The following is a 23,867-nucleotide window of genomic DNA, read 5'->3' on the forward strand; positions in this document are numbered from 1 at the left end:
TCTACTCAATGTACACATATAGTAACAATTGTGAGTCTTTTTATTTACATCAAAATTAACACATTAGGTATTGACTATATCCTACATAATATCTTAAAGTTATGTTTCGCATATTAGTAACATAATAACGTTATAATAATTGAATATGTTTTTTTAAGGCAAAATATAAGCATATCATTCAATCAAGTCCAAAGCAAAGCATTACAAAAAAAAGTTCACCAGTCAATGCAATATGACAAGGAAACAAACTTTATAGTTAAAGTATGGGCCGTCTGATTCACATATCGATTAAAAAACCTAATGAAAATTTGATTCAAAGTATTCATCATTTCCATGATATTATAGGCAATAAGGTTGAAAGAAGAGTCTCTAGTGTTGTTCATGGTAGAATGGATTAGTAAACATTCAATTTCCACTTCAACATAATTGAGATTTTTGAACTTCACCCAACTAAGAGCTTCAAGAACCATCATAGCTTCCATTTATCCCGTACTGTAAATTTATTCTCATGCCACACGTATGACTATGATGAAGTTCCTGATCACAAATCCGAATCCCATTATACCAAAATCTGTTTGCACCGTTGCATCTATATTGAGCTTGAGCTATCAATTATGAGGTGTTAACCATCTAGTTTCTCTATGATCTTACAATTTTTGAGATTGGACAATGTCCCTTGCGGTTCTCCGTTCCATTAAGTAAGAGCTATCATATTCTACAATAATTATCATTTTTGATTGTTAAGGGTTGTAGAAAAAGATGAATTCCAATAATAATAATAATAATAAAATTAACCATCTTCATTTTCAAGTTGGTTACAGAGTGGAGAGTGAGGGTTGGATTTTTTATTTTATTTTAAATGATTTAAAAACAAGGAGAACATATTGTTTTTTTATTTAATTACACAATTTTAAATTGTTCAATAATTTAATTTTTTATTTATTAATTATTCAATTGTACATATGTGTGTAATTGAATGGGACCCTATTAAAAAAAACAAAAAGTTATAACAGTTGAAATCATCAACTAAAAAAGAACCGAAATCAAACTTGTTCCGGTTCCGATTCCATGAGAACCGAACCGCGGTGGGTATTTGCCTTTTTCCATCTCATCTTCATCTACATAAAATTTATCCATTCAGCGCCTTTTTTTGTCATTGCCTGTCACTCTCCTAAACGTTGGCTGTAGGCTGCAGCAAATGCTATTCACTCATCGCTCAGGTACCACAAGATGACGCAGCAGATATGTCTCTCCCATCCTATATACCAACGCTCTTTGGTATATGAATGTACAATTGAAAGAAAGAGAAAACACTTCTTCTCTCTGCCCCACACTTGAAATCTCACTTCAATTCAGATAAGGACGTGCTACTACTGTTCATTGCAAGTTCATCCTTCCAAGTTCCAACCCCACCACCTTACTGTTCTTTCTCACACTCCTCTTCACCCATTTCCAGATATTTTTTCTTCTTTAGCTAAAAGATCTCGTTTTCAGCATAGCTGGATACACAATCATACACTATTCTGCTTCCATTGAAATTTCAATTACATTCACAAGATTTGTGCTTTAAGTTCCCCCCTTAATCATGCATAAGGAAAGAAGTGTTTTTGCTCTCCGGGTTTGATTGTTGAGAGTGTTAAGATTGTTTGTTCATGCAATGGCATTGATTTCTTTAATGGGGTTCGGCTGTTTATGCTAGAGTGTTTGTTTGTGGGGATATTCTGAAGATTGCTTTGTGATAAAGGGTGCATTTGGGATCGCATATGGTTGGATGAGAGTGGACCATACTTGCCGTCCTATTTTCCTTTTTTGTGTCTTTTCCACATTCAAGTCTTGTCATTTCTCATGCCTCACCAAGTTTGGTAAGCTGTGAAATATCTTTGCGTTCTTGCTTTTTCAACAATTCCTCTTCATTCTATGAGTTTGAACATAATTTATATGTTTCTTAATTAGAGTTCTTTGTCTACCTTCACTTGTTAATTGAAGAAACACTGAAACTTAGTTTGTTCTTTTGTATCTTCCCCCTATACTGTTTCAAACCAGCTTTATTGTTTATTTGTCTTGTATTTCACTGCCATTGTTAAAAGAAATCCATCCACTATAAAATATGCTTGATGGTTTGATTATCATGTGCATTTGAAGTACTGGGATTGGTATTCATCAACTAAGGGATTGCAAGAGAGTTACTGAACTCATATTCGTTTTGAAACACCTGTTAGGTGTTCAAGAATCAAGAGTCTTCGTAGTTTATCTTATCCGAAGCTGCAAGTGTGCTAGCCTGGATGTTATGAAGATCAGGCCTTCTGTGGTTGAAGAAGAGTAGAGATTCTCGCTTTCTTGTACTCTCAAGTTTGGCCACTGCTTGAATTGGAGCCTATTTTGTTTGAGTTGTTCTGAAGAAGAAAATAAATGTATGGATCCAAGGGAAGCTATGACTTTACCTGGAGGATCAGCTCCCTATTATATGCAGAGAGGGATGACTGGGTCTGGGGTTGGTTTTCAGGGAACAATGAACATTCATCCCTCATTAACTGGTGTTAATGTCCCATTTCAATCAAGTAGTGGAAGTGGTTCAATTGGGCAAACGTTAATCATGGAGCCTTCTTCAACAATGCCACCTAGAGGTAGTTCTGGTGCACCAACTGCTATGCCACAGACTGAGCCTGTGCGCAGGAAAAGGGGAAGACCTCGGAAGTATGGAGTTGATGCCAAGGTTTCATTGGCATTGACTCCCTCTACTTCTTCTCCTGCAGCAAGATTAACCCCATCCCAAAAGAGGGGTCGAGGAAGGCCACCAGGGAGTGGCCGGAAGCAACAGTTAACTACTCTTGGTAATACACTCACTGGTTAGCTTTGGCACTGCATTTGAAAAGCTATGAGCATAAACTTTACATGTTCACTAGAAAACTCATACTCATCCATTATTTGACTCATAGGTAATTTCATTCATGTCTACATTGTCTGATGTTTCATACTGATCATTATATTAATCTTTTGAAACTTCTAATGTTTGCATTTGATTGCTAGAATGGATGAGTGTTTTATGATAGACAAATGCTGAACTCCAAAAAAAAAGTATTTTTCAGGATGGATGATCATTAACTTCAGATCTTTATGTGTTTCCTAAACCAAGAATCCTCTTTGGACTATGATTCAGAATGTATCTCTCTTTTTAAAAATATATTTATTTAATCTTTAAAAAAGGGGGAAAAAACTCATGTTTCTTTGTTTTGATAGGTGGATGGATGTCTAACACAGCTGGAATTGGTTTCACTCCACATATCATTACCATTGCTGTAGGGGAGGTACGTGATGTACTTGCCAAGTCTTTCCTATCATCTTACCATTAACCCCACCCCACCCCCTCCCAAAACAAAGGAAGTGCATTAAACATTTGTGCATTTGTGTGCATGCTTGTCTCGCCACTCTCATGCTCGTGTGCAAAATTTGTTGGGTCTGAATATTGGTAGGAATTGCCTGAGCCAGGAAAGCATGGTATCAATTGTCTATTTTTAAGGTGAGACTTTCAAAGTAAATGGAAAACATTGGAATGACAATGTTGATTAGCATAGAAAGTTATCCCAGCTTGTTTGTTATGAGTAATGTGTTCAACACATTTGAAGAGGCTTTGTTTTTGGGTGGGCAAATGGTGCACGAGTCTCTTGGCATTTGGCAATATCATGATTTAATCCTGATACTGAAAGGATAACTCCTGAAAAATATATAATGCCATTCTCTCTGTCATATGTCATGTATATATGCATAGTAAGACATTCTAAATGAGTGGTCAACTGGCCTGATAGTATGAGTTTTTGCAGGACATTACAACAAAGATAATGTCATTTTCACAACAAGGGACAAGAGCTGTGTGCATCTTGTCAGCAAATGGTGCTCTTTCCACTGTAACTCTTCATCAACCATCAACTTCTGGTGGCACTGTTACATATGAGGTTTTAATTAGTTCAAACTGCGTGCCACTGCATTCTGATACTTTCTGTTGTAGGATACAATATGTTTTTTCATGTCTTAGTTCAAATCTTGGAGTCCCGAAACCAAGCTTCCTGACTGCTGCTGTTGTCCTTTACAGGGCCGGTTTGAAATACTGTCTCTCTCAGGCTCCTACTTGGTCAGTAACAGTGGTGGTCCATCGAGCAGGATTGGTAGTCTAAGCGTAGCTCTTGCTAGTCCAGATGGTCGCGTCATAGGTGGTATAGTAAGGGGAGTCCTCATAGCTGCCAGTCCTGTTCAGGTACTCTTTGCGATGCTCCAGAAGCTAATAGTCTGGGAATTTTGCTCCTTCAATATTATCGAGTACTTTTAAAGAAAATTAAGTTACTGGTTTGTGAGTTAAAACAAGGAAAACCGAAAATGTCTTTACTGCAATAGTTCAATGGGCATATACTCAATAGAGAAGTTGAATGACTTCAGGTAATAGCAGGGAGCTTTCTATGTGTTAATTCAAGGGCAAAGAGCAAAGCCATAGAGAGGGTAGAAGGCGCAGGACATTTGGATAGCCAGACTATTGACAATTCTGTATCTCCCAGTAATACTCAGCAGAACCAGACTCTGAACCTGGCCTCTTCAACGGGTGTCTGGCCTGGTTCAAGCCAACTGGATTCACATGCTTACCACACTGACATTGATTTAATGCGAGGATAACAACGTCAGATAGCAGGCAGATGGGCTGTACATATTGTGCTGAAGCCAACGTAGTCGAACATCTCCAGCTGCAACTTCTTGGACTAATCACAACTCCCTTGTAAGTTAGGACCGTTACGGTTTGCAGTTCGACAGAGAAATCTAGTGTGTTTTATGGTTTGATTCTGTTCTTTGCTTTAGTTTGGACAACATTTATTCTGTGGGCATATTTTGATCCTTGAAAACCAAAAACCTTTTACTATTTATTATCAGAAATCATCAAACACAGACACACACGTTTACATATAGATAAATACTGCAGAAAATTAAACACAATATATAGTTTAGGCATCGGTCCAAGTGATTTCATGCTGTCCTTCATTCTGATCTAAGCCTAAGGCTTCCCAGACAGATTTAGATGCATCAACAATGTTGTTGCGACAAGGTGGCTGATAATCATGTTCATCATCACACCCCATTGTCGAGTCACACTCATCCACCACCATAGCTGTCACAGTCCTTCCATTAGCACTTATCTTGATGTAATTAAGGCATCTGTCCCCTCCACTATACCATCCAGTTGAAAGGGCCACAACATGCTTCTCATCAGAGTGGTAATGGTTGTCGCATTCTGATGGCCCGCCACCATCTCCCCCTTTCTCAAAGCTGTTCAGCGTGAGAATCGCCCTGGTTGCTCCAATGACAGCGGGTGAGCATTTGTAAGTAGTATACAGTTGGCCTTGTTTGCAACAGTCTGAACCATTCTCTCGGTTGCATTTCCCGGGAGGCGGCTTTATGCCTCGTATCTTGCCGCTCGGCTGGCAGGCCTGCAACCTGCCAGCAGCTAAGCAAGACTGTGTTAGAGTGGCAAAAGCCAACAACACGAGAAGAAATGCGCCTAAGCTGGAGGTTTTCATGGTATTGTTATTGTTTTCTGTCTTTTGTTACTGCAGTGCTGAGATGGTGAAAAGAATGGTCATCCAACCGGTTTATATACTTGAGTTTGGGACCAGAAAAACCATAAAAATTGTAATTCTTTTCAACTTGGGTAGTATTATATTCTTCCCCATTTCCCAATTCAGCTTTACCTTCACGGCATTCTTTGATAGAAACAACCTTAATTATGTTGTTCTGGGGAGACATTGAGACAGGATGCCAAATCTGTGGTCAACAATGGAGTACAATTCATTATTTGTGTTGGGGAGTAATCCAAAGTGAGACAGGTCAAGTACAATCGTTCAAACAAAATGACCCAAAGAGATAACGGTGTAATCAAAATTGAAGAGAGTTTAAACAGTCAAATCTTAAACTTGGCTTCATTAGAAAAACAAAACTCGAGACTAATCAATATTGGCTGAGTAATTCTACGTGTACTTTCATTCTATACTTTCTTTTTCTACCCCGTATCGTCGCACCTTTATTTAGCAGTTGTGAGCTTTCCTTTAAAAAAAATAAAAATAAAAAAAACCTGTCTATATCTTCAAGACTTCAACACATAATAGGACAAAAATAGCCTGCAAAAGTTACCGTCATGGAATGTCAGCTTTTGTATGTTTCCATTGTAGGATCTACTGTTGTTGTAAAATGGAACAATGTTCTTGGAAGGGTATATGTGGAAGTTTCCTAATTGAAGTATGTATTCCACGTAAATGAAAGTTCAAATTATAATTAAGAATACATATTTGCTATTCTATATTCATCCTCATCAGCCCCACCTGTCATGTACCATACAGCTAACAGCTAAAATTGCAGAGATCTGACAGGGAAAGATTGTAGCCTTGTAGGGTTTCAAAGTTTCAATTTCAAGACATGAAATTTGGTTCTTAAAGCACTGTACTGTTCTTGAGAAGGAACACAGAAAAGACATCAGCTTTAATTTTCAAGAATGATCAGTTCATTGTGTTGCTATGATCCAATAATCCCCTACACATATTCAATCCGCAGACCCATTTCATTAGACAAAACAAACTCCCATTAATCATTAAACAGAAAAGATAAAAAGAAGTAAATCATGAAGATTGAAGAAACATATTCTTGATCATATTATACATGTTTGTATACATCTTGATTCAAACTTTGAAGAGAAAAATGGAAGGAAGAGTTTCATGCAGAAAATGGACTGGACAGGCCCTTCTGAGACCATTTACATTTTACACATTTGAAATCTGCAGAAAAGCTTACACCTACACTCACACCTACTAGACAGGCCCTTCTGAGACCATTTACACATTTGAAACCTGCAGAAAAGCTTAAATGTACACTCACATACAAGATGATGAAACTCCAGCACACCAGGCTGTTTGGATAAAATGATGAGCTACAACATGCTGTCAGTCTTGGCTGGTAATCGACGGAGAAAGTTGAGAGGGGCTGGAGGCAATTTATGCCGAAACCTAGGATGCCTCATCATGTAAAAGCCTGCAATCACAGTGAATATCTGGAAATGTGTCACATAAAACACAATGGCAGCAAGAATGCAGAACATGATAAAAATGGCTGTGGCGCGAGGATCTCTCCAGCTTAGTAGTGCCTGGAACCGCTCTCCCTGGGTTGCTACATCACCCACAGCTTTCTGAATTCTGCCTGCAACATATCTTAGGCGATCATACCTCATTCGGACCAGTTCCAGGCTACATGATGTGGGAAATGTATCAAATTCCTCATCAAGCTCATCGGGATGTGCTGAATCAGCATAAGACATTCTTGTATTCATGTGAGATGGGTACTTTTCCCTGTATCTGTAGCTCCAGAGGCCTATTACAGACATGTAGAGAAACAAAGTTGGCAGAATCAGCTCCGGGAAGCAAACAAGCATAACGAAGAGAATGTGAACTAGCACTGTGGTGACAGGGCTCTTCCACCTGCAAACATCCCCAAACCATTTTGCAAGAGAAAACAGTCCATTGAAGACTGACATGAGACGGTGAAAGTTTGCTTTGCTACGCCTCATGCTCCAAAGATGTGAATCTGCATCACTCATGTATTCAACCACTTCCTTTCTCAGAGGAGGCTCAGCCCGGGCTAGCCTGGTTGCCACTATTTTGACAGCCTGATGGCGCAGCATATCTTGCAGTGTTGCAGACAATGGTCTCACATAATGCATTTTGGGCAGGAGAGGTCTCGAATACATAAACATCATATTAACAAATGATGTGCAAGTGAACCGGATAGCAAGGTGCAGTTCCCCCATCTTCTTAACACCAGAAGGGTGAAGCACCAGTAAAGGATAGTAATGTGTGTAAGCCCGGTTGGTTTCAAGACTAGAGATTCGAATACGAACCTTCCCAATTTTCAAGTCCTTTCCTCCATTTGAGCCCTTCTCACCACCAAGCTGCCCATTATCAAACACACCTACTGTAAGAACAGTGGCAGGATCATAAACCTCCCAAGTGTACTGCTCATTGTATTTTGGACTCAAGCTGTCAATTATAGTCCTGGTGCGGATCCATTTGTGGCCATATTTAGCAACACAATATGTGTCACTTGTACCCCTTCCATTTCTTGTCTTCATCGGATGGAGACCGTTTGCATTTAAAATGCCTACTTCCAAGATTCCTACTGATGGTTTCCAAAGTTGTTTTGCTGTTGGTCTGAAATCACTGCTATAGTGAGCTGATTCATCCAGCACATGATACCCTCCATCAAGGGAGACGCGAAGATGGATCCGAGTAGCAAACTTATACTTCTTAGGCTCCTCAGTGCCATCTCCATTTGATTTTTGCAGGTTGTACCATCTGGATTGAACAATTCTATCATCAGCACGCTTTTCGACAGTGCTCAATGGTATAATGACCTGCCCAAAGATCTCATCTTTGTTGGAAGCCTCTTCAACAGAGAGTATAAGGTGTTCTTCGAAGGGTTCTGAAGCAACAAACATGAGATCCTCATTCCACATTGCATTCATGGTCTGACTTCTCACTGATCTTGTCTTGAGTACCTGGTTTCCAATCTGTGCCTTGACATAAACATCTGGGAAACGATTTTTCTCACCTGCAACCAAGTCCTGTGCTTCAATCACATTGGCTCTAACATACCATAGCCTAGGGGAGTGGTAGACTTTCGAGCGAATGTGTGAAGGAGGAACTGAGATATCGACTGGACTAGCTGCATCTGAATGGCAAGCATCAGGGAAAGCCTCATCAGCTTGTGTCCCAATCCAGACAGCAAGCATTAGTTCTCCATTTTTCTTTCCCCTTCTCTGGTTTTCCAGGTGATACCATTCTGGAGCCAATGGACTATCTGGAGGCACTCTTGTGGGGATCTCATGGAGGTCAAATCTAACAATTCCAACAAAACCATCTTTCAGAATGTCCTTATCCATAACCACAACATCTAAAACTGATGACTGCATCCTCTCTTTCGCGAAGGCAAACACAGCATTCCATTCTGGATTTCCTGTTTTCTCAAAGTGCCTTGTGATTCCTTTGTAATTCCCAACTCTTACCTCAACATAAGGGTCAAGACTCCCTGTGACATCTTTCGAAGGAAGACCGCGGGCTTTCACAACTCGTACAAACATAAACTGCATAGGCTCTACAAGGTCATGAGTGATTGCTCTCTTGACTCCTCCCACAACTCTTCCCCCTCCAAGAATAGGGCTGGTCTCTTTAAGTGAATATTCAACTGGCTGTGATGATGAACCTGGATACATATGGACCGGTTTTGAAGCCTTCTGATGAGGTTCAAACCTCATCTGATTCACCCTAGAATCTGCATATGAAGATTGATTTGGAAGATTGCTAAAAATATGTCCCAACTCCTTCTTGCCAGCAGAGAATGATTCAGGAACTGAGCCTGCAAATTTCTGGGCAATTGATTCTGCTACATTTGACTGTGAGCTCACTTGTGAAGAAAAACCCATTGCAGGAAAAGGCTTTGAGGACCAAACAGAAGGGTCATCAGTAACAAACACTTTCAGGCCAAGCTCCCCTCGAGCACGCGAGAAAATGGCTGCCTTTTCTAGAGGATAATGCAGCAAGACAGCATCAGAATAGGGAACAAATGATGTTCCACTGATGCAAACTTTCCCAATAGAGGATCTTGAACGGCCATTCTTATTGTTGCTGTAAACAACAGCCTCAAGCTTCAGGTTAGGCAAATCAGTGGGATCAGAAACGTTAAAGAAGAAACTCTCAGACCAAACAGGATGAAGATCCCTTTCTTTCACAGTGGTACGGAACTTCTGGCCATCAAAGTGAAGCTCCACGAAAGTAGTGATGAATGAGTGTTTCCCATCTTTAGGGATAAGATTGTGAGCACTCTCAACTTCTACTCCTAGCTTGAGGTTGTGCATGGATCAGAGTACAATCACAAGAACCAAATTTGAAGAGAAAAGAGGCTGGCCACAAGCTGAAAATTAAAATTTAGAACAAATTCAGCTGATATATAGAAGTTAGAACCATATATAAAAAGGATAAAAAGAGCAATAATCTTTAATTAAATTAAAGGGTTATCAGACAATTCAAGACCTTTGTACTTTATCTGGGTTTCAGAGCTTAAAGAAGACCATCGAGCTAAGTCTTTCTGAGCTTAAGAGAATGGCGGTTAGTTGTTGGCAAGAAGAAGAAGAAAGAAGGAAAAGTTCAAAGAAATGTATAGTATTAGAGACGTGGAATGCAAGATATGCGCACGCCAGAATCACTGTATGTTCACATTGTATACTTCACCACCACTGCATATATATTTAATCAATGGAAGGTCCAAAGAAATGCAATGGAAGAACACAAGAAGGCAATGGCGAAAATAACTTCGCAGCTGCATGTGTGATCATATATATATATATATCCGATCCATTGACTTTTATCAAATTAATTATAAACTTGTTTCTATGAAAATAAATAATACAAAAAATATATAATTTTTTTTTTTTTCAAATTTTGGTATTTTGACTGCGTGGCGGGCAACGTACCATATATGATGGCATGCATGCAAAGTTTAATTAAGGTACGTATGTTGAGGCCGTTGTTGGCCTATTTTCACTCTATTCCAAGAAAATAATGTCCATTGTTCCTTCCTAATACTTGGATCTCCAATCACGTGTCCAAGAATGAGCAATAGGTGGGCGCAATATCTGGGTAGAACGTAAATACAGGTTCAGACCTATAATAGGAAACCACAGACAAGGATTTTATTCTTAGTCTCAATAACCAGGACAGACAACAAGACAAATAACTCCAAGAGAGTTATTGAGATTCACTTTGTTGGTCTTAATTGTTTCAACCGCGCAAGCGAGGAGAAAGACAGACCAAAACCTACATACCAAAAATGGCTTCATTCACCGGAACCTTGGACAAATGCAAGGCCTGTGACAAGACCGTTTACTTTGTTGATTTGCTGACTGCTGACGGCTGTATTTTTCACAAATCTTGCTTCAAATGCAGCCACTGCAAAGGCACCCTTGTGGTACGTACCTACGTTGATATTTCATTTTTTTATGAATATAATATTGTATAAGCTAAGCTAAGCTAGCTAGAAAAATTACATATATATATATGTTCGCAGATGAGCAACTACTCCTCCATGGATGGAGTCCTGTACTGCAAGACTCACTTTGAACAGCTCTTCAAGGAGTCTGGGAATTTCAGCAAGAACTTTCAGACTTGTGAGATCCATCTGAAACTAACACACCCTTAATTAGCTTCAATTCATATATATATATATATATATATATATATATAATCAGTATTAATTTAATTTATAAGACTGTTTTTTTTAAAGAATTGTGATTACTGATCATTATATTTGTTAAATTGACATTGAGCAGCAAAGCCTGAGAGGGAGAATTCCATGGTATGTTTCAGCCTTAATTGCTTTAATCAAGCTAAGATTGATCTGACAATAATATATCCATATATTCGCATATTAACTAAACCAGCCTAATTAATTAATTTGTATATATGTATGTTATGAAAATATATATAATAATGTTACTGAACAGACAAGGGGCCCAACCAAAGTGTCTGCTATGTTCTCTGGAACTCAAGACAAATGTGCTGCATGCACCAAAACTGTGTATCCTCTGGAGAAGGTATTTAATTAGCTAGCTTGTTTTAATTTCTGGGGCGGGCGAGAAGTATCTGATCTGATGTATATATATATATATGTATAGGTGACCATGGAAGGGGAGGCGTTCCATAGGTCATGCTTCAAGTGTGCTCATGGAGGGTGTCCTCTGACACACGCAACCTATGCTGCACTGGATGGAGTCCTGTACTGCAGGCACCATTTCGCGCAGCTGTTCATGGAGAAGGGCAATTACCAGCATGTCCTTAAGGCTGTTCACAGGAGGAGTGCTTCTGCTGCCTCTGCTGAGACTAAGACCGTCATGGCCTTGGACCTCGCAGCTGACGTGGAGGACGACACTGCTGAGATTGAGAAACAACAGCCAGACTCTGCCTAATTAATATCATCTCATCTTTTCATTTTCCATGCATAATAATAATGCATGCCTACCTGTTTTCTGATATATTATTATATGATCCATTAGTATCGTTTTCCCCTTTTTTCCCTTTTGTTTTCATTCAAGTTCTTTAATTTGTCTTCCAACCACACTTATATTGTACTGTTGTTATGAAATATCATCATTCTTTCTTATTGTTCTCATAATTGATCTCATCTCATCTCATCTCATCTGCGTATTAATTGTACTCAAACTCTCATCTATAAACAGATGAATGGAGTTTTGCATGATCTATCATTACAAACTCATGTATGTTATATATCACTCTTCAATTCTGCATGACTTGATGACTTAAAACTACTGAGCCTTAATTTAATTACTGTACAAAATTAAAGCTGTAATGAAATGGAGCTGAGGATGGAATTTCATTTAAAATGCAAAAATGGAACCTATTGCTGCTGCAATTCTGCCTTATGTAAACATGTTTAATTTGCAAATTTTTTTTTGAGGTATTGGAGGTTATTAAATATAGATATATGATTTTGAATACAAATTATATAAATTATAAAGGATATACTGAGTCAATCAGAGTGACCGTAAATGTGGAAGGTAAATGTCTTACATCTCTGTCAAGTCCGGCCGGCAAGTCCTCAAGTCATTCACACTCAGCAGGTGGATTCATGATGCCTCTGAAAGTTTTGCAGAAATTATTAGTTCAATTCGCAATGTTATCAGCTACCATATTTTGTTTAGCAGAATGTTTATGAACAAAATAGTCTATGGAAACTATGCTGATTTCACCATTTCATTTTGATTTGGCTAACTACCTCTATTTTGAGCAAATTAGATAATGTGCCAACATTAAATCCCTCAAATATTGCGGGACCAACATATGAACCAAATTGGCAAAAACAACATAGTCAAATGGCTATTTTGATAATTTTCTCTTAATTTAAGTATTTTAGTATATTTTCAAAAAAAAAATAAAATAAAAGTATTTTAGTATTTGTTAGTTGATAAGTAATTCAATGTCAAACTTCTGTAACTGGTTGATAAACTCATAAATTGCAGGAATTTTTTAATAAAGAATATTTAAATTTTGAGTGATTCCATATTTCAAATCCGATGCTTATATACTATTATTTGATATATTACGGACATGTAATTTTTTTTTTGCGGCACAAAAATATATGTAATATTAATATTTAATATTATAATTTTAGTTGTGTTGAAATATATTTTTAAAATAATAGTATATAAAAAAATCATAATTATAATATTCAATAACTTCTCTAAAACCGCGAAGCATGGACTCGGGATGAGGAGCCCCCACACTTCTCGTGCTGAAACATAAGGCCATTAGAGTCGCTCAAAGTGACTGTTACACTATGGAAAGTCATTTAAACTAGTCGTACGCCATAAGGGAAAGCCACCAAACTGACCTCCACACTACTCCACATCCACATAATTATTAGAGAAACTCAACAGCTTGGCCGTATTATTCTTTCTCCACAACAACGCCAAGCCCCCACTCAACCCAAAACTGTTAACATAAAACAAACCATCAAAACCAAACTTGACATGGAAACATCCATTATGCACCCATTCCACCTTAGTTTCCATGAGAAACACGAAATCAAGCTTCATACAAGACACCATGACTAATATTGAATATAATTTAATTAAAAATTAAATTACATAAAACACAATTAAGATTGTAATTTACTAAATTACATTAAATTGCAACTATATGTCATATTAAAATAACACAAGTATCAATATAAAATTTTAATTTATGAGAATATAACTAATTTTAGTGTAGGAATAAAATTTGGTGTAAATGGATTGGAAATGAAAAATTTTGGTGTAAGAAATATTCATTTTGGGGTAAAATTTGATATTTTATGTTGGAGATGAATTTACTAAAAATACATACATAAATCAATAATATAACTTAGATTAAGACCTATTATATTTTATTTAGATTTAGATGAAAAAGTTATTAAATATAATTCTCGTATTAAAATGTTAGTGTTACACGAACATGTCCATTTGTACTATTGGATACAAGGACCAAATTCCATAATAAATTATAAATAAAGTGTCCATTTTGTAATTTTTAAAAATCCATTCGACGCCCTAGGCTTGGTCGTTTATTCGTCTTCTATTCTTCTTCATCAGCAGTATCATTTTCAATTTGTTTCCCCTGAAGCTTTGAATTTTTTCAATCTAAGATTCCCTGAAACGAAAACTATTATTCGAAATTCGCAGATTCTGTCTTTATTTGAAGTTCGTTGACTTTTGGAGGTCTGGTTCCCGGGGACTTTGGAGTAAAATCTAGCGATGCATTCCAGACCAAGATATCCGCCGCCGGGGATGGGCGGCGGGGGACGTGGTGATGGCGGCCTGAATTCTAATGCTAATCTTGCTTTTCAACCGAGAAACCCTCACCAGTATGTGCAGAGAAGTCCATTACCGAATCAGCAGTGGCTCAGAAGGAACAATCAGTTGACTGCTGATTCCGCCGTCGACGAGGTTGAAAAGACCGTACAGTCTGAAGCGATTGATTCGAGGTAAGATTTGGTTTTCTTTATGGTGTTATGCTCATGGCTGTTTAAAAATCGAGTCTTTAATGTTTAATAAGCTTAATATAAGTGAGTTGCAAGCTTACACTCTTTTGCTCCTTATCCAGTTCGCAAGATTGGAAGGCGCAGTTGAAGTTACCTCCCCCTGATACACGCTACAGAACCGAGGTACAATTGCAATCAATGAGCTTTGAGCGGTCTTGACCATTGTATTGTTTAGTTTCTTCCCACACACTGGGAAATTAATCACCCACCAAGGCATTTGGAATAGCAAGTTGGCATTTTTCACTAGAAAAGTATGGCTTTGGGTGATGTGCCATGAGAAAAGAGTAGTCTTTATTGCTTACATGCTATAGGTTGCTATGCATTTTCTTGATCTTTTCGATTGATCCCAATTTGTGTTGTCTAGCTTCATGTGGGTGCATTTTGTTCTTTTTAGGGATATGTATGTGTTCATTTGCTTCCTCTTTGTTTTCCCAAGGTTCAAAACTTATTTATTTATTTAAATGTCTTGTATCTCTTATATACTTCGATGTGTTTAAAATTCATTGCTGATGGAAGTTTGCATAAGAGGCACTTTGTCACTCTTCAATATTTATATTTCTGTATGATCATTTATTGACTTTTATTGCCTATGTCATATAAGTTTATTGTGGTTTAATAGCATTTTGTTTACAGGATGTGACAGCTACTAAGGGGAATGAGTTTGAAGATTATTTTCTGAAACGTGAACTGCTCATGGGGATATATGAGAAGGGATTTGAGAGACCATCCCCTATCCAGGAGGAGAGCATCCCAATTGCCCTAACTGGAAGTGACATTCTTGCTAGAGCAAAAAATGGAACTGGAAAAACTGCTGCCTTCTGCATTCCTGCATTGGAAAAAATCGATCAGGATAAAAATGCTATTCAATGTCTGAATCTGAACCTTTTGACTGTTACTCTTTGTAGTGGACCTTTTATCTTGATAATATATTGATATTTTGTATAATATCAATATATTATTTTAGTTGTCTCCCCTTATCTATCTTAATATCATTTCAGTTGTATTAATATGCCTTGATTCACTTGCTTCTGATTCTGAATTTCCTTTACGTTGTAATGAGATTTATTACTCACCTCCCTCATAGCATTGTGCCTTTAAATGCACAGGTATTATCCTTGTCCCAACTCGAGAATTGGCTCTGCAGACATCACAAGTTTGTAAAGAACTCGGGAAGCACTTACAAATTGAAATCATGGTTTCTACTGGGGGAACTAGCTTAAAAGATGACATTATGCGTCTATATCAACCAGTTCATTTGCTGGTGGGAACCCCCGGAAGAATACTAGACCTTGTAAGAAAAGGAGTTTGCATTTTAAAAGATTGTTCAATGCTTGTTATGGACGAGGTATGAAAAGTCAGGGCTTTAATTTATTGATTATTCCTATGATTCATTAGTTAACAGTGGCCTTTTTTCTTTGTTTTTCTGTTTTTCACCTCCAATGAAATGAAAGCTGAAAACATTCAATGGTTTCTGCTCTTATGTCTTTCAGGCTGACAAGCTTCTATCACCAGAGTTCCAACCTTCTATAGGGCAATTAATACGGTTTTTGCCTACAAATCGTCAAATTTTGATGTTTTCAGCTACATTCCCAGTTACAGTGAAGGATTTCAAAGATAGATATTTGCAGAAGCCCTACGTTATCAATCTGATGGATGAGCTTACTCTAAAGGGTATAACACAGTTTTATGCTTTTGTAGAAGAAAGGCAGAAGGTTCATTGCCTGAACACACTCTTCTCAAAGGTTAGTCTCTACCTACAGTTTTTGTGTTTATTTAACCTTCTTGAAAATGATATATCCTACCATGTGTCTACAGCTTCAAATCAACCAATCAATTATTTTCTGCAATTCGGTAAATCGGGTTGAGCTTCTGGCCAAGAAGATCACGGAGCTTGGCTATTCTTGCTTCTATATTCATGCAAAGATGCTTCAAGATCATCGGAATAGAGTATTTCATGACTTCCGCAATGGTGCCTGTAGGAATCTTGTTTGTACTGGTATGTTACTTGTACCCACTTCTGAGACCACAGCTTTAAACTATGAGAATCTGGGCCAAGCTGTAAACTATAAAAGAGACTTCTTATAGGCCAAATAAGAGTTAAAAAAAAAAAATTCTTTTTTCAAATTTCAAGGAGCTCGTGAAGCTCTTCAAAGATCTCTTTTTTGAAGAAGCCATCAGTTTTGCCAAACAAAAACTAATAAATTTTGTTGAGGTTAATTTCCCATTTATAATTATGGTTAAGTCTGCCTCCAAGCAAACATCTTATGATTTATCTGTTTATGTCCATAAGCCATAATTTCAACTTTAATGACTTGGTTATTACATTCCTACTATGAAGTTTTCTCTGTGATGACTCTAATGTAATTCCTTATTATTTTCTTCCCCCCCTCTCTGATCTAAAATTACAGATCTCTTTACAAGAGGAATAGATATTCAAGCAGTCAATGTTGTTATCAACTTTGATTTCCCAAAGAATTCCGAAACATATCTACATAGGGTATGTCGATTAGATCTCTGGCTAGTGTGTATATTTGAATGTTATTTTGTTTTTGAGGTTTATTTTAAATGCAGGTTGGACGGTCAGGGAGATTTGGACACCTTGGTCTAGCTGTAAATCTGATAACTTATGAGGATCGCTTCAATCTGTATGCTTATACAATGCCTTTTCCTTTATAATAGCTTGCTGGTTTTTAACGTGCTTGCCTTTTTAATCTCTAATGTTTTGCACCTTCAGCTATAGAATTGAGCAAGAACTTGGAACTGAGATCAAGCAAATTCCTCCACATATCGATCAAGGTATATACTGCCGGTGATCTGTGATGGACGCTTGGATTGAGGTTAACGGTGGTTCCAGAGGTGAGACTTACAAAAGAATGAAATTGTACTATAGAGTTAAGTACCGAGCTCCAAAAAAAGAGAGATTAACAATGAATTCTTTCTTCAATTTCCTGACTTCCTGTTCTCCAGTCATACTGCATCCCATAATTGTCGTCTCATTGCTTTTGGCACAGAACTTTTGGAAAATAAGTTTCATTTTTTAACGTGATATACCTAAAATATCCTTACGGTGATTATTTAATGTGTGTGTGCTGCAAGCATATTGTCCACTTTTACACAATACATTGTGTAAGGGTACGCAAGGAAAACAAATGTACTAAAATTGTACTCGTCATTTTCAAATTAGACAAAGTTACTACACCGGTACCATCCCTCTCGTGTTATGTTTTTGAAAACAATATTTCCTTTTCTTATATCATGTAAAAGATACGTTAACAGAAACACATGTTTCGTGCAGAATATGGTGAGCTCCTTTCTGTGAAGGTACCTAATGTCTTAGGGGGCTACTTCGAATGGAAACTGCGCTGTCAGGGTTGGATTTGTTGCGCTTAAAACTCTGTACGAGAATCCCACTATCCCGGAGTACATATATCCCAAAACAGCTGATTGGTTTAGTTATTGTCAATGTATGGTTGTTGCTGACTGTTTTTCACAAAAGAAAAAGTGTTTCTCACCATGGCCTGTATGATCATACTCATAGAAGGTTGATGACTTCCCCCTTTTATGTGCAGTGTGTTTCAGATCTTTCTTTATGCTTGTAGGCATCAATTTGTAGAATTATTAATGATTGATGTTCTCCATTGAACATCTTCAATGATTTATGTATGGAGAAATATAAAGCATCTATGTGTAGTACAATCCTGTGTTTTCTTGTGCTCTTTCTCCTATGTTGTCATGTCAATGATGTCATATGATGTTAATATGGTATACAAGTATGATCTATTATTAATTCAGAAACAGAACATAATAAATCAAAAGGTATACAATAATGTAATCAAAATTCAAAGACAACTAGATGGAACATTTGAGCAACAAAAATAAAAAAAAACAAACCAAGAATGGGGATATGCTGATCTCATCCTCAGCACTAACACAATCATCAATAGTCAGCCAAACACAACCCAGATTGGCCATAACCATTGAGATGCTTATAAATAAAAATAAAAATAAAAATGCAATTTTTTTGGGAAAGTATGTTTTGCAAGTATATAATATGTATTGAAGAAAACATTTTAGTGTGCCCTCCCCTTGAAGATATCCAAGCTCATCTCACTTGGATCAGTTGCCTGCAACTCAACCTGAACACCATCCAATTCTCTCCTGAATTTGTCCTTGGAGGCTGCATACACCATCTTGTTCCTCACACTTGCGGTTTCTGGTGACCTAATTAATCCAAAAGAAAAAGAAAAAGAAGAATATATAGCATCCGGGATCTGATATTCCATCACTATGAAACTAATGAGAGGATCGGGTATAGATTGGCTTACCAGGCAATGAAGAAGATCCTGCTCCTCTGGCAATTCTCTTGGGTGGTGAAATCATAGTCGAAAACAGCAAAACGACAATCATTGGAGGGTAAGCTCTTGGTGAAATCATCATGAGTCTCTTCATGAGACCCCATCTTCTCAACCACCACAGCCTGCCCTGTTTCATCAATCTTGAAAATGATGTATCTGAAGTTCCTCTTCGACTTCAGCTCCATGAACTTCAGTTTGCATTCGTCGAACACGCCAACCCCAGATGCAGAATTTGCCTGCCAATGCACCCATTATCCACATTCATTACACAACACAATAATAATAATAATATTAATAATCTAATGAAACAAGAGGAAGAAGAAAGGATGAATGTTCCAAGAACATAACATACCATTTTGTGTAGCGAGTGATTAACTTAGTGAGCTCGTTTGCGGAGTTTTGAAAAGAAAAAGGGGGAGAGAGAGAGAAAGAGGAAGAGAGAAATGAGGATCCTTTTAGCTTGATTAGTTGTGGAGGGTTATGATGAAGAAATGTTCTATAGGCTGAGAGATCTTTTAGGACAGTTTTTAGGGAGAATGAAGCTAAAGTCTTGTAGGCTTGTATTTTCACCATGCACTATTTCTTTTATTTTTATATTGCTATCTATGCATCAAACTTTACATTCAAAATCCTATTTTCACGAATCACCCCTAGTTCTTTTTTCAATATACTGATCCAAAATCAAAGTAATTAAAATGCTTATACGTATTTAGCATTCAATGGTAAATGCCACATATAAAATGATCGGTAAATAACAATTACGGAATATATTATAACTTTAATAGTTATGCGCGAATCACTCATTTATTTTTATTTTACTTTTCCAAAACACTAATCCAAAATCAAAATCTTAGAAATGCTAATAAATGTTTAGTATCCGATAGTAAATATCACATATGAAATGATTGGTAAACAAAAATGTTACTATAACTTTAATAAATATGTATGTAGAGGAAGAAAAGGTAGCACACACGGGCCTTGAGTTGATCATGCATTTGAGGTTTGCTGGCATTGTTTCATGCTACACATTTGTTGTATATGTAAATATCAAAATGGAGTGGTTCAAAAATTGTTAAATATTTAATAAAATTTAAGATATTTACAAGTACTTTTTTTTTTTTTTTTTTTTTTTGGGTTCATTAATAAATATACCAGTAAAGAAAACATAAAAGGGTATATATTGGAATATCCAGTAACAAAACTAATTTTCTTTGGTCATCCAAAAACGGAAAATAAGGTGTTCATTGAAAACATCAATCCGCCACGTCAGTCCTAATCAAACTTTCTCTCTCTTCTGGAATTCCGCCATTGATTTTCTCTCTCTGCTAGCTTTCAAATTCGGTTCTTCACACGGTCAATAGTCAGTTCAGCTCCCTGTTTTCATTTGCTTATGCATATGAACATACTTCCGGATTAAGAAGAGCAGCTATACTTTGTGGAGGAAAAAGGTATGATTTTTGCTGCTTTAATCAGCTGCCGAGGTAATATTTGTTCTGAAATTGCTGTTTTTCTTTCGCCAGGTGTATGGTTTCAGGTAAATGAAGGACAAAGGTTTTATCTTGGTGAATTTAGAGTAGAGGAGAATAAATGGGCTTTGCGTATTGTCTTCTCCAGCCGTTTGTGGCACACTCTAGTGAAGCTGTGGCTTTTGGAATATTCAATCAATCAAACACTTCCAAGGTTTCAAATAGTAAATCTCTGGGAAGTTCAAAATTTTTGTTTAATACTCTCCCAACAAAGCGTTTAAAGCAAATTACTGCTAGTAGGGACCAAAGTACCCTCAGTTCAAGGTTGTTGTTCAATTGTTATTTGTGCAATTCCAATTCATGTGGGAACATTATCTGCCTAAAGACATACAGGGGAGTACTATTACCTCGTTGTCAAGGAAATGATTCAGTATCATATGTTAATAATGGTAATGTCAGGGATTCAGATTCCAGTGAGAGTGAGAGTGATAGTGATGGAAGCCCAGGTATTGAGACTAATCCCGTTGCAGAAATTAGCAGTTTGAAAGGGGAACATGAACATAAAGAAGAGGAAGAGGCAGCAGAGGAACCTACTTTGGATGGTTTAAGGGAGCATTTTCAGAAAGCACTTAAGGATTTGGAGGTTGCACGCATTAATAGCACTATGTTTGAAGAGAAAGCTCAGAGGATATCAGAAGCAGCAATACTGTTGAAGGACGAAGCAGCAAATGCCCGCAACGATGTTAACAATGTGCTCAATAGTATCCGAGAGATAGTAAATGAAGAAACTGCAGCTAAAGAAGCCGTACAAAAAGCAACCATGGCACTTTCTTTGGCTGAGGCAAGGCTTCAGGTGGCAATGGACTCATTGGAGGTTTCAAAAGAAAGTAGTGGGTCCCAGGAAACATCTGGAGAAAGCAATGGGGAAGCACCAACTACATCAACAGAGGGCAATGAACTGCTTTTGGCTGCTCACAAAGATATAAGTGAATGCCAGGATTGCTTAGCCAATTGTATTGATGAACTGAGGCAATTACAGAACAGAAAGGAAGAGTTACAAAAGGAAGTAGAAAGGCTAAATGAGGTTGTAGAGCAAGCAGAAATGAATGTTTTTAAGGCTGAGGAAGATGTGGCAAACATAATGCTTTTAGCTGAGCAAGCTGTTGCTTTTGAACTCGATGCTACACAGCGTGTCAGTGATGCAGAGATTGCCTTACAGAAAGCAGAAAAGAGCCTAGCAATTTCAAATGTTGATTCCACAGAAGCTACAAATGGACAGGTACTAGGTGAGGGGATTGCTCTTGAGGATGACGTGAGTGAGGGAAATATATCTGATGTTGAAAAGCTAGGGGAGGTGCTAGCTGAGGATGCTTGGGTAACTGCAGAACCATTAGCAAATAACCAATTTGATATAACAGGCTATAAGACTGATGAAGCACAGTTATCTGATGAAAGTGACAAAGAAGATGGTGAATTGGATTCAGAGAAATCAAAAAATGCTCAAAGTAAAAAACAGGAATTGCAGAAGGAGTCAGCCAGGGATAGCTCACCATTAAATGCTCCAAAATCCTTATTGAATAAATCATCCCGTTTCTTTTCTGCATCTTTCTTCTCATTTTCTGCAGATGGCGAAGAATTCACACCAGCTTCAGTTTTTCATGGTCTTATAGAATCAGCAAGGAAAGAATTACTTAAATTGGTGGTTGGTTCATTGCTTTTTGGAGTAGGGTAAGAGTGACTGTTCCGATTTGGTTTTTTCTTGTGCTATTCTACAGTGGCAGTAACTGTACTAAACCTGCCTGGTTATGTTTTGACCTTGCTTCATAAAGTTGCTATTATTTGCCACAGTCGCTAACATTTGATATGCTGCTGAAATCTTTCACAGAATTTTCTTCTATATCAATCGGGCTGAGCAAATTTCTAAGCTATTTCAGCAGCCAGACGCCATTACTACTAGTATTGATGAGGTTTCCATAAACACAAAGCCCCTAGTCCGACAAATAAAGAAACTGCCTCTGAAAATAAAGAAACTGATGGATAAGCTTCCTCATCAAGAGGTATGTTCTTACAACACTCATTTTACTTCAGTTGGCTTAAATGCCATCTTTCAATATTTATATTTTTATTCTGTGTTTTGCAAGTGAGGTAGAGAAAGCCAGTCTTGGCTTATGAGTCTATCCTTATACTTTGTAATTCAGTTTTCTGCACTTTTTAGGTAAATGAGGAGGAAGCTTCCCTTCTTGACATGCTCTGGTTACTGCTTGCAAGTGTTGTATTTGTGCCTCTCTTCCAGAAAATCCCAGGAGGTAGTTAATCTTCTATGTTTAATTCTTCCTGAGGTGGTAACTGTCTCAACTTATACTGAACATTCCATTGGGTTATCTCTTCTTCATTTTTGCCTTTCACTAGACTGTCTCCTGTTTGTGATTTCTTACTCCAGTCATAGCTCAATTTGTTGTGGGTTCTGTAATATGGAACAACTTTATCTTCTGCCAGGAATATCCCTTTCTTAGTGAAAATTCAGACTGCATATTATAGTTTTCATGACCTGGATATATGCTCTGGGCAATTGCCAATTCATAGCTTATCTCCTGTCTGCTGCAATGTTCAGGAAGTCCTGTTCTTGGGTACCTGGCTGCTGGAATCTTGATTGGACCTCATGGTCTATCTATTATTCGTCATGTACATGGAACCAAGGCAATAGCTGAATTTGGAGTTGTCTTCCTGCTATTTAATATTGGACTGGAGGTAGGATTTGCAAAGATAGGAAATAGCAGCTATTTTTCTAGGCTATTCCGTTTAACCCTCAGGTAATGATGGGAGTTTCCACCTCTGCTTTGATCTTTACTTGGCAGCTTTCTGTTGAGAGGCTAAGTTCCATGAAGAAGTATGTTTTTGGTTTGGGCACTGCTCAGGTGACTGCTAATTTTTTTTTTTTTTTTGGGGACAATATAAGTTGTTACCTTGTTGGTATTCTGCCTTTTAACATTGCCTCAATGTTTTATGTGCATAAACAAATGTAGGTGTTAGTGACAGCTGCAGTGGTTGGCTTGATAACTCATGTCGTTGCTGCACAGCCTGGTCCTGCAGCAATTGTCATTGGGAATGGTCTTGCATTATCATCCACAGCTGTTGTCCTCCAGGTAACGCCTGGCATCTGTTTTGTTGGTCTTGCTGAAGGGACTTGAACAGTTTTATCTTTAAATTTTTTTTTGAATGAAGCAAACGTTATGGTGTCTCCCTGAAATCACTATGAGCATTCAGGTTTTCACCTCATTTCTTGTTTAACTAAAATCACTATGAGTATTCAGCTTTTTACCCCATTTCTTGTTTAGCTGAAGGTACTTGACCTTTTTTTTTTTTTTTTTTTTTTTTTTTA

The 23,867-nt window shown here is 37.5% G+C and overlaps 7 protein-coding genes across 8 annotated transcripts in view; 4 read left to right on the top strand and 3 right to left on the bottom strand.

Moving 5' to 3' along the window:
• Positions 1–1,186: 1,186 nt before the first annotated feature.
• LOC115996781 (AT-hook motif nuclear-localized protein 9-like) lies at positions 1,187–4,928 on the top strand. The gene is made up of 6 exons (XM_031236188.1): positions 1,187–1,862; positions 2,220–2,831; positions 3,238–3,305; positions 3,819–3,950; positions 4,088–4,249; positions 4,429–4,928. The coding sequence occupies exons 2-6, from the start codon at positions 2,414–2,416 to the stop codon at positions 4,657–4,659; spliced, it is 1,011 nt and encodes a 336-aa protein (XP_031092048.1). The 5' UTR covers positions 1,187–1,862; positions 2,220–2,413; the 3' UTR covers positions 4,660–4,928.
• LOC115996782 (kiwellin-1-like) lies at positions 4,874–5,906 on the bottom strand. The gene has a single exon (XM_031236189.1). The coding sequence runs from the start codon at positions 5,553–5,555 to the stop codon at positions 4,983–4,985; it is 573 nt and encodes a 190-aa protein (XP_031092049.1). The 5' UTR covers positions 5,556–5,906; the 3' UTR covers positions 4,874–4,982.
• Positions 5,907–6,955: 1,049 nt separating this feature from the next.
• LOC115995818 (FT-interacting protein 7-like) lies at positions 6,956–9,931 on the bottom strand. Its single transcript, XM_031234971.1, has one exon. The coding sequence runs from the start codon at positions 9,929–9,931 to the stop codon at positions 6,956–6,958; it is 2,976 nt and encodes a 991-aa protein (XP_031090831.1).
• An 862-nt stretch (positions 9,932–10,793) lies between these two features.
• LOC115995822 (LIM domain-containing protein PLIM2c-like) lies at positions 10,794–12,240 on the top strand. The gene is made up of 5 exons (XM_031234975.1): positions 10,794–11,040; positions 11,140–11,239; positions 11,402–11,427; positions 11,576–11,665; positions 11,747–12,240. The coding sequence occupies exons 1-5, from the start codon at positions 10,903–10,905 to the stop codon at positions 12,035–12,037; spliced, it is 645 nt and encodes a 214-aa protein (XP_031090835.1). The 5' UTR covers positions 10,794–10,902; the 3' UTR covers positions 12,038–12,240.
• Positions 12,241–14,164: 1,924 nt separating this feature from the next.
• On the top strand, positions 14,165–18,360 carry LOC115995819 (DEAD-box ATP-dependent RNA helicase 6-like). 2 transcript variants are annotated; one of them, XM_031234973.1, is made up of 11 exons: positions 14,165–14,220; positions 14,309–14,610; positions 14,730–14,790; positions 15,301–15,535; positions 15,774–16,012; positions 16,158–16,409; positions 16,483–16,663; positions 17,076–17,164; positions 17,239–17,312; positions 17,402–17,523; positions 17,963–18,360. In XM_031234973.1, exons 2-10 carry the CDS (start codon positions 14,381–14,383, stop codon positions 17,478–17,480), a joined length of 1,440 nt encoding a protein of 479 aa, XP_031090833.1. In that variant the 5' UTR covers positions 14,165–14,220; positions 14,309–14,380; the 3' UTR covers positions 17,481–17,523; positions 17,963–18,360. The 2 variants fall into 2 exon arrangements, with proteins under 2 accessions (XP_031090833.1, XP_031090832.1); XM_031234972.1 differs by lacking the exon at positions 14,165–14,220 and having other exon boundaries at positions 14,227–14,610.
• A 67-nt stretch (positions 18,361–18,427) lies between these two features.
• LOC115995824 (actin-depolymerizing factor 10-like) lies at positions 18,428–19,559 on the bottom strand. The gene is made up of 3 exons (XM_031234977.1): positions 19,375–19,559; positions 18,993–19,258; positions 18,428–18,888 (listed from the first exon to the last, which is right to left on the bottom strand). Exons 1-3 carry the CDS (start codon positions 19,375–19,377, stop codon positions 18,738–18,740), a joined length of 420 nt encoding a protein of 139 aa, XP_031090837.1. The 5' UTR covers positions 19,378–19,559; the 3' UTR covers positions 18,428–18,737.
• Positions 19,560–20,235: 676 nt separating this feature from the next.
• LOC115995817 (K(+) efflux antiporter 2, chloroplastic-like) overlaps positions 20,236–23,867 on the top strand; it is an 8,742-nt gene continuing 5,110 nt past the window's right edge. Inside the window, exons 1-7 of the mRNA XM_031234969.1 lie at positions 20,236–20,470; positions 20,543–22,216; positions 22,374–22,545; positions 22,704–22,794; positions 23,100–23,236; positions 23,344–23,403; positions 23,512–23,631. Coding sequence (XP_031090829.1) covers positions 20,610–22,216; positions 22,374–22,545; positions 22,704–22,794; positions 23,100–23,236; positions 23,344–23,403; positions 23,512–23,631 — 2,187 coding nt within the window. The 5' untranslated portion in view covers positions 20,236–20,470; positions 20,543–20,609. The remainder of the gene's footprint in view (positions 20,471–20,542; positions 22,217–22,373; positions 22,546–22,703; positions 22,795–23,099; positions 23,237–23,343; positions 23,404–23,511; positions 23,632–23,867) is intronic.

This window comes from Ipomoea triloba, chromosome 11 (assembly GCF_003576645.1).
Source record: "Ipomoea triloba cultivar NCNSP0323 chromosome 11, ASM357664v1".
Taxonomy (NCBI): domain Eukaryota; kingdom Viridiplantae; phylum Streptophyta; class Magnoliopsida; order Solanales; family Convolvulaceae; genus Ipomoea; species Ipomoea triloba.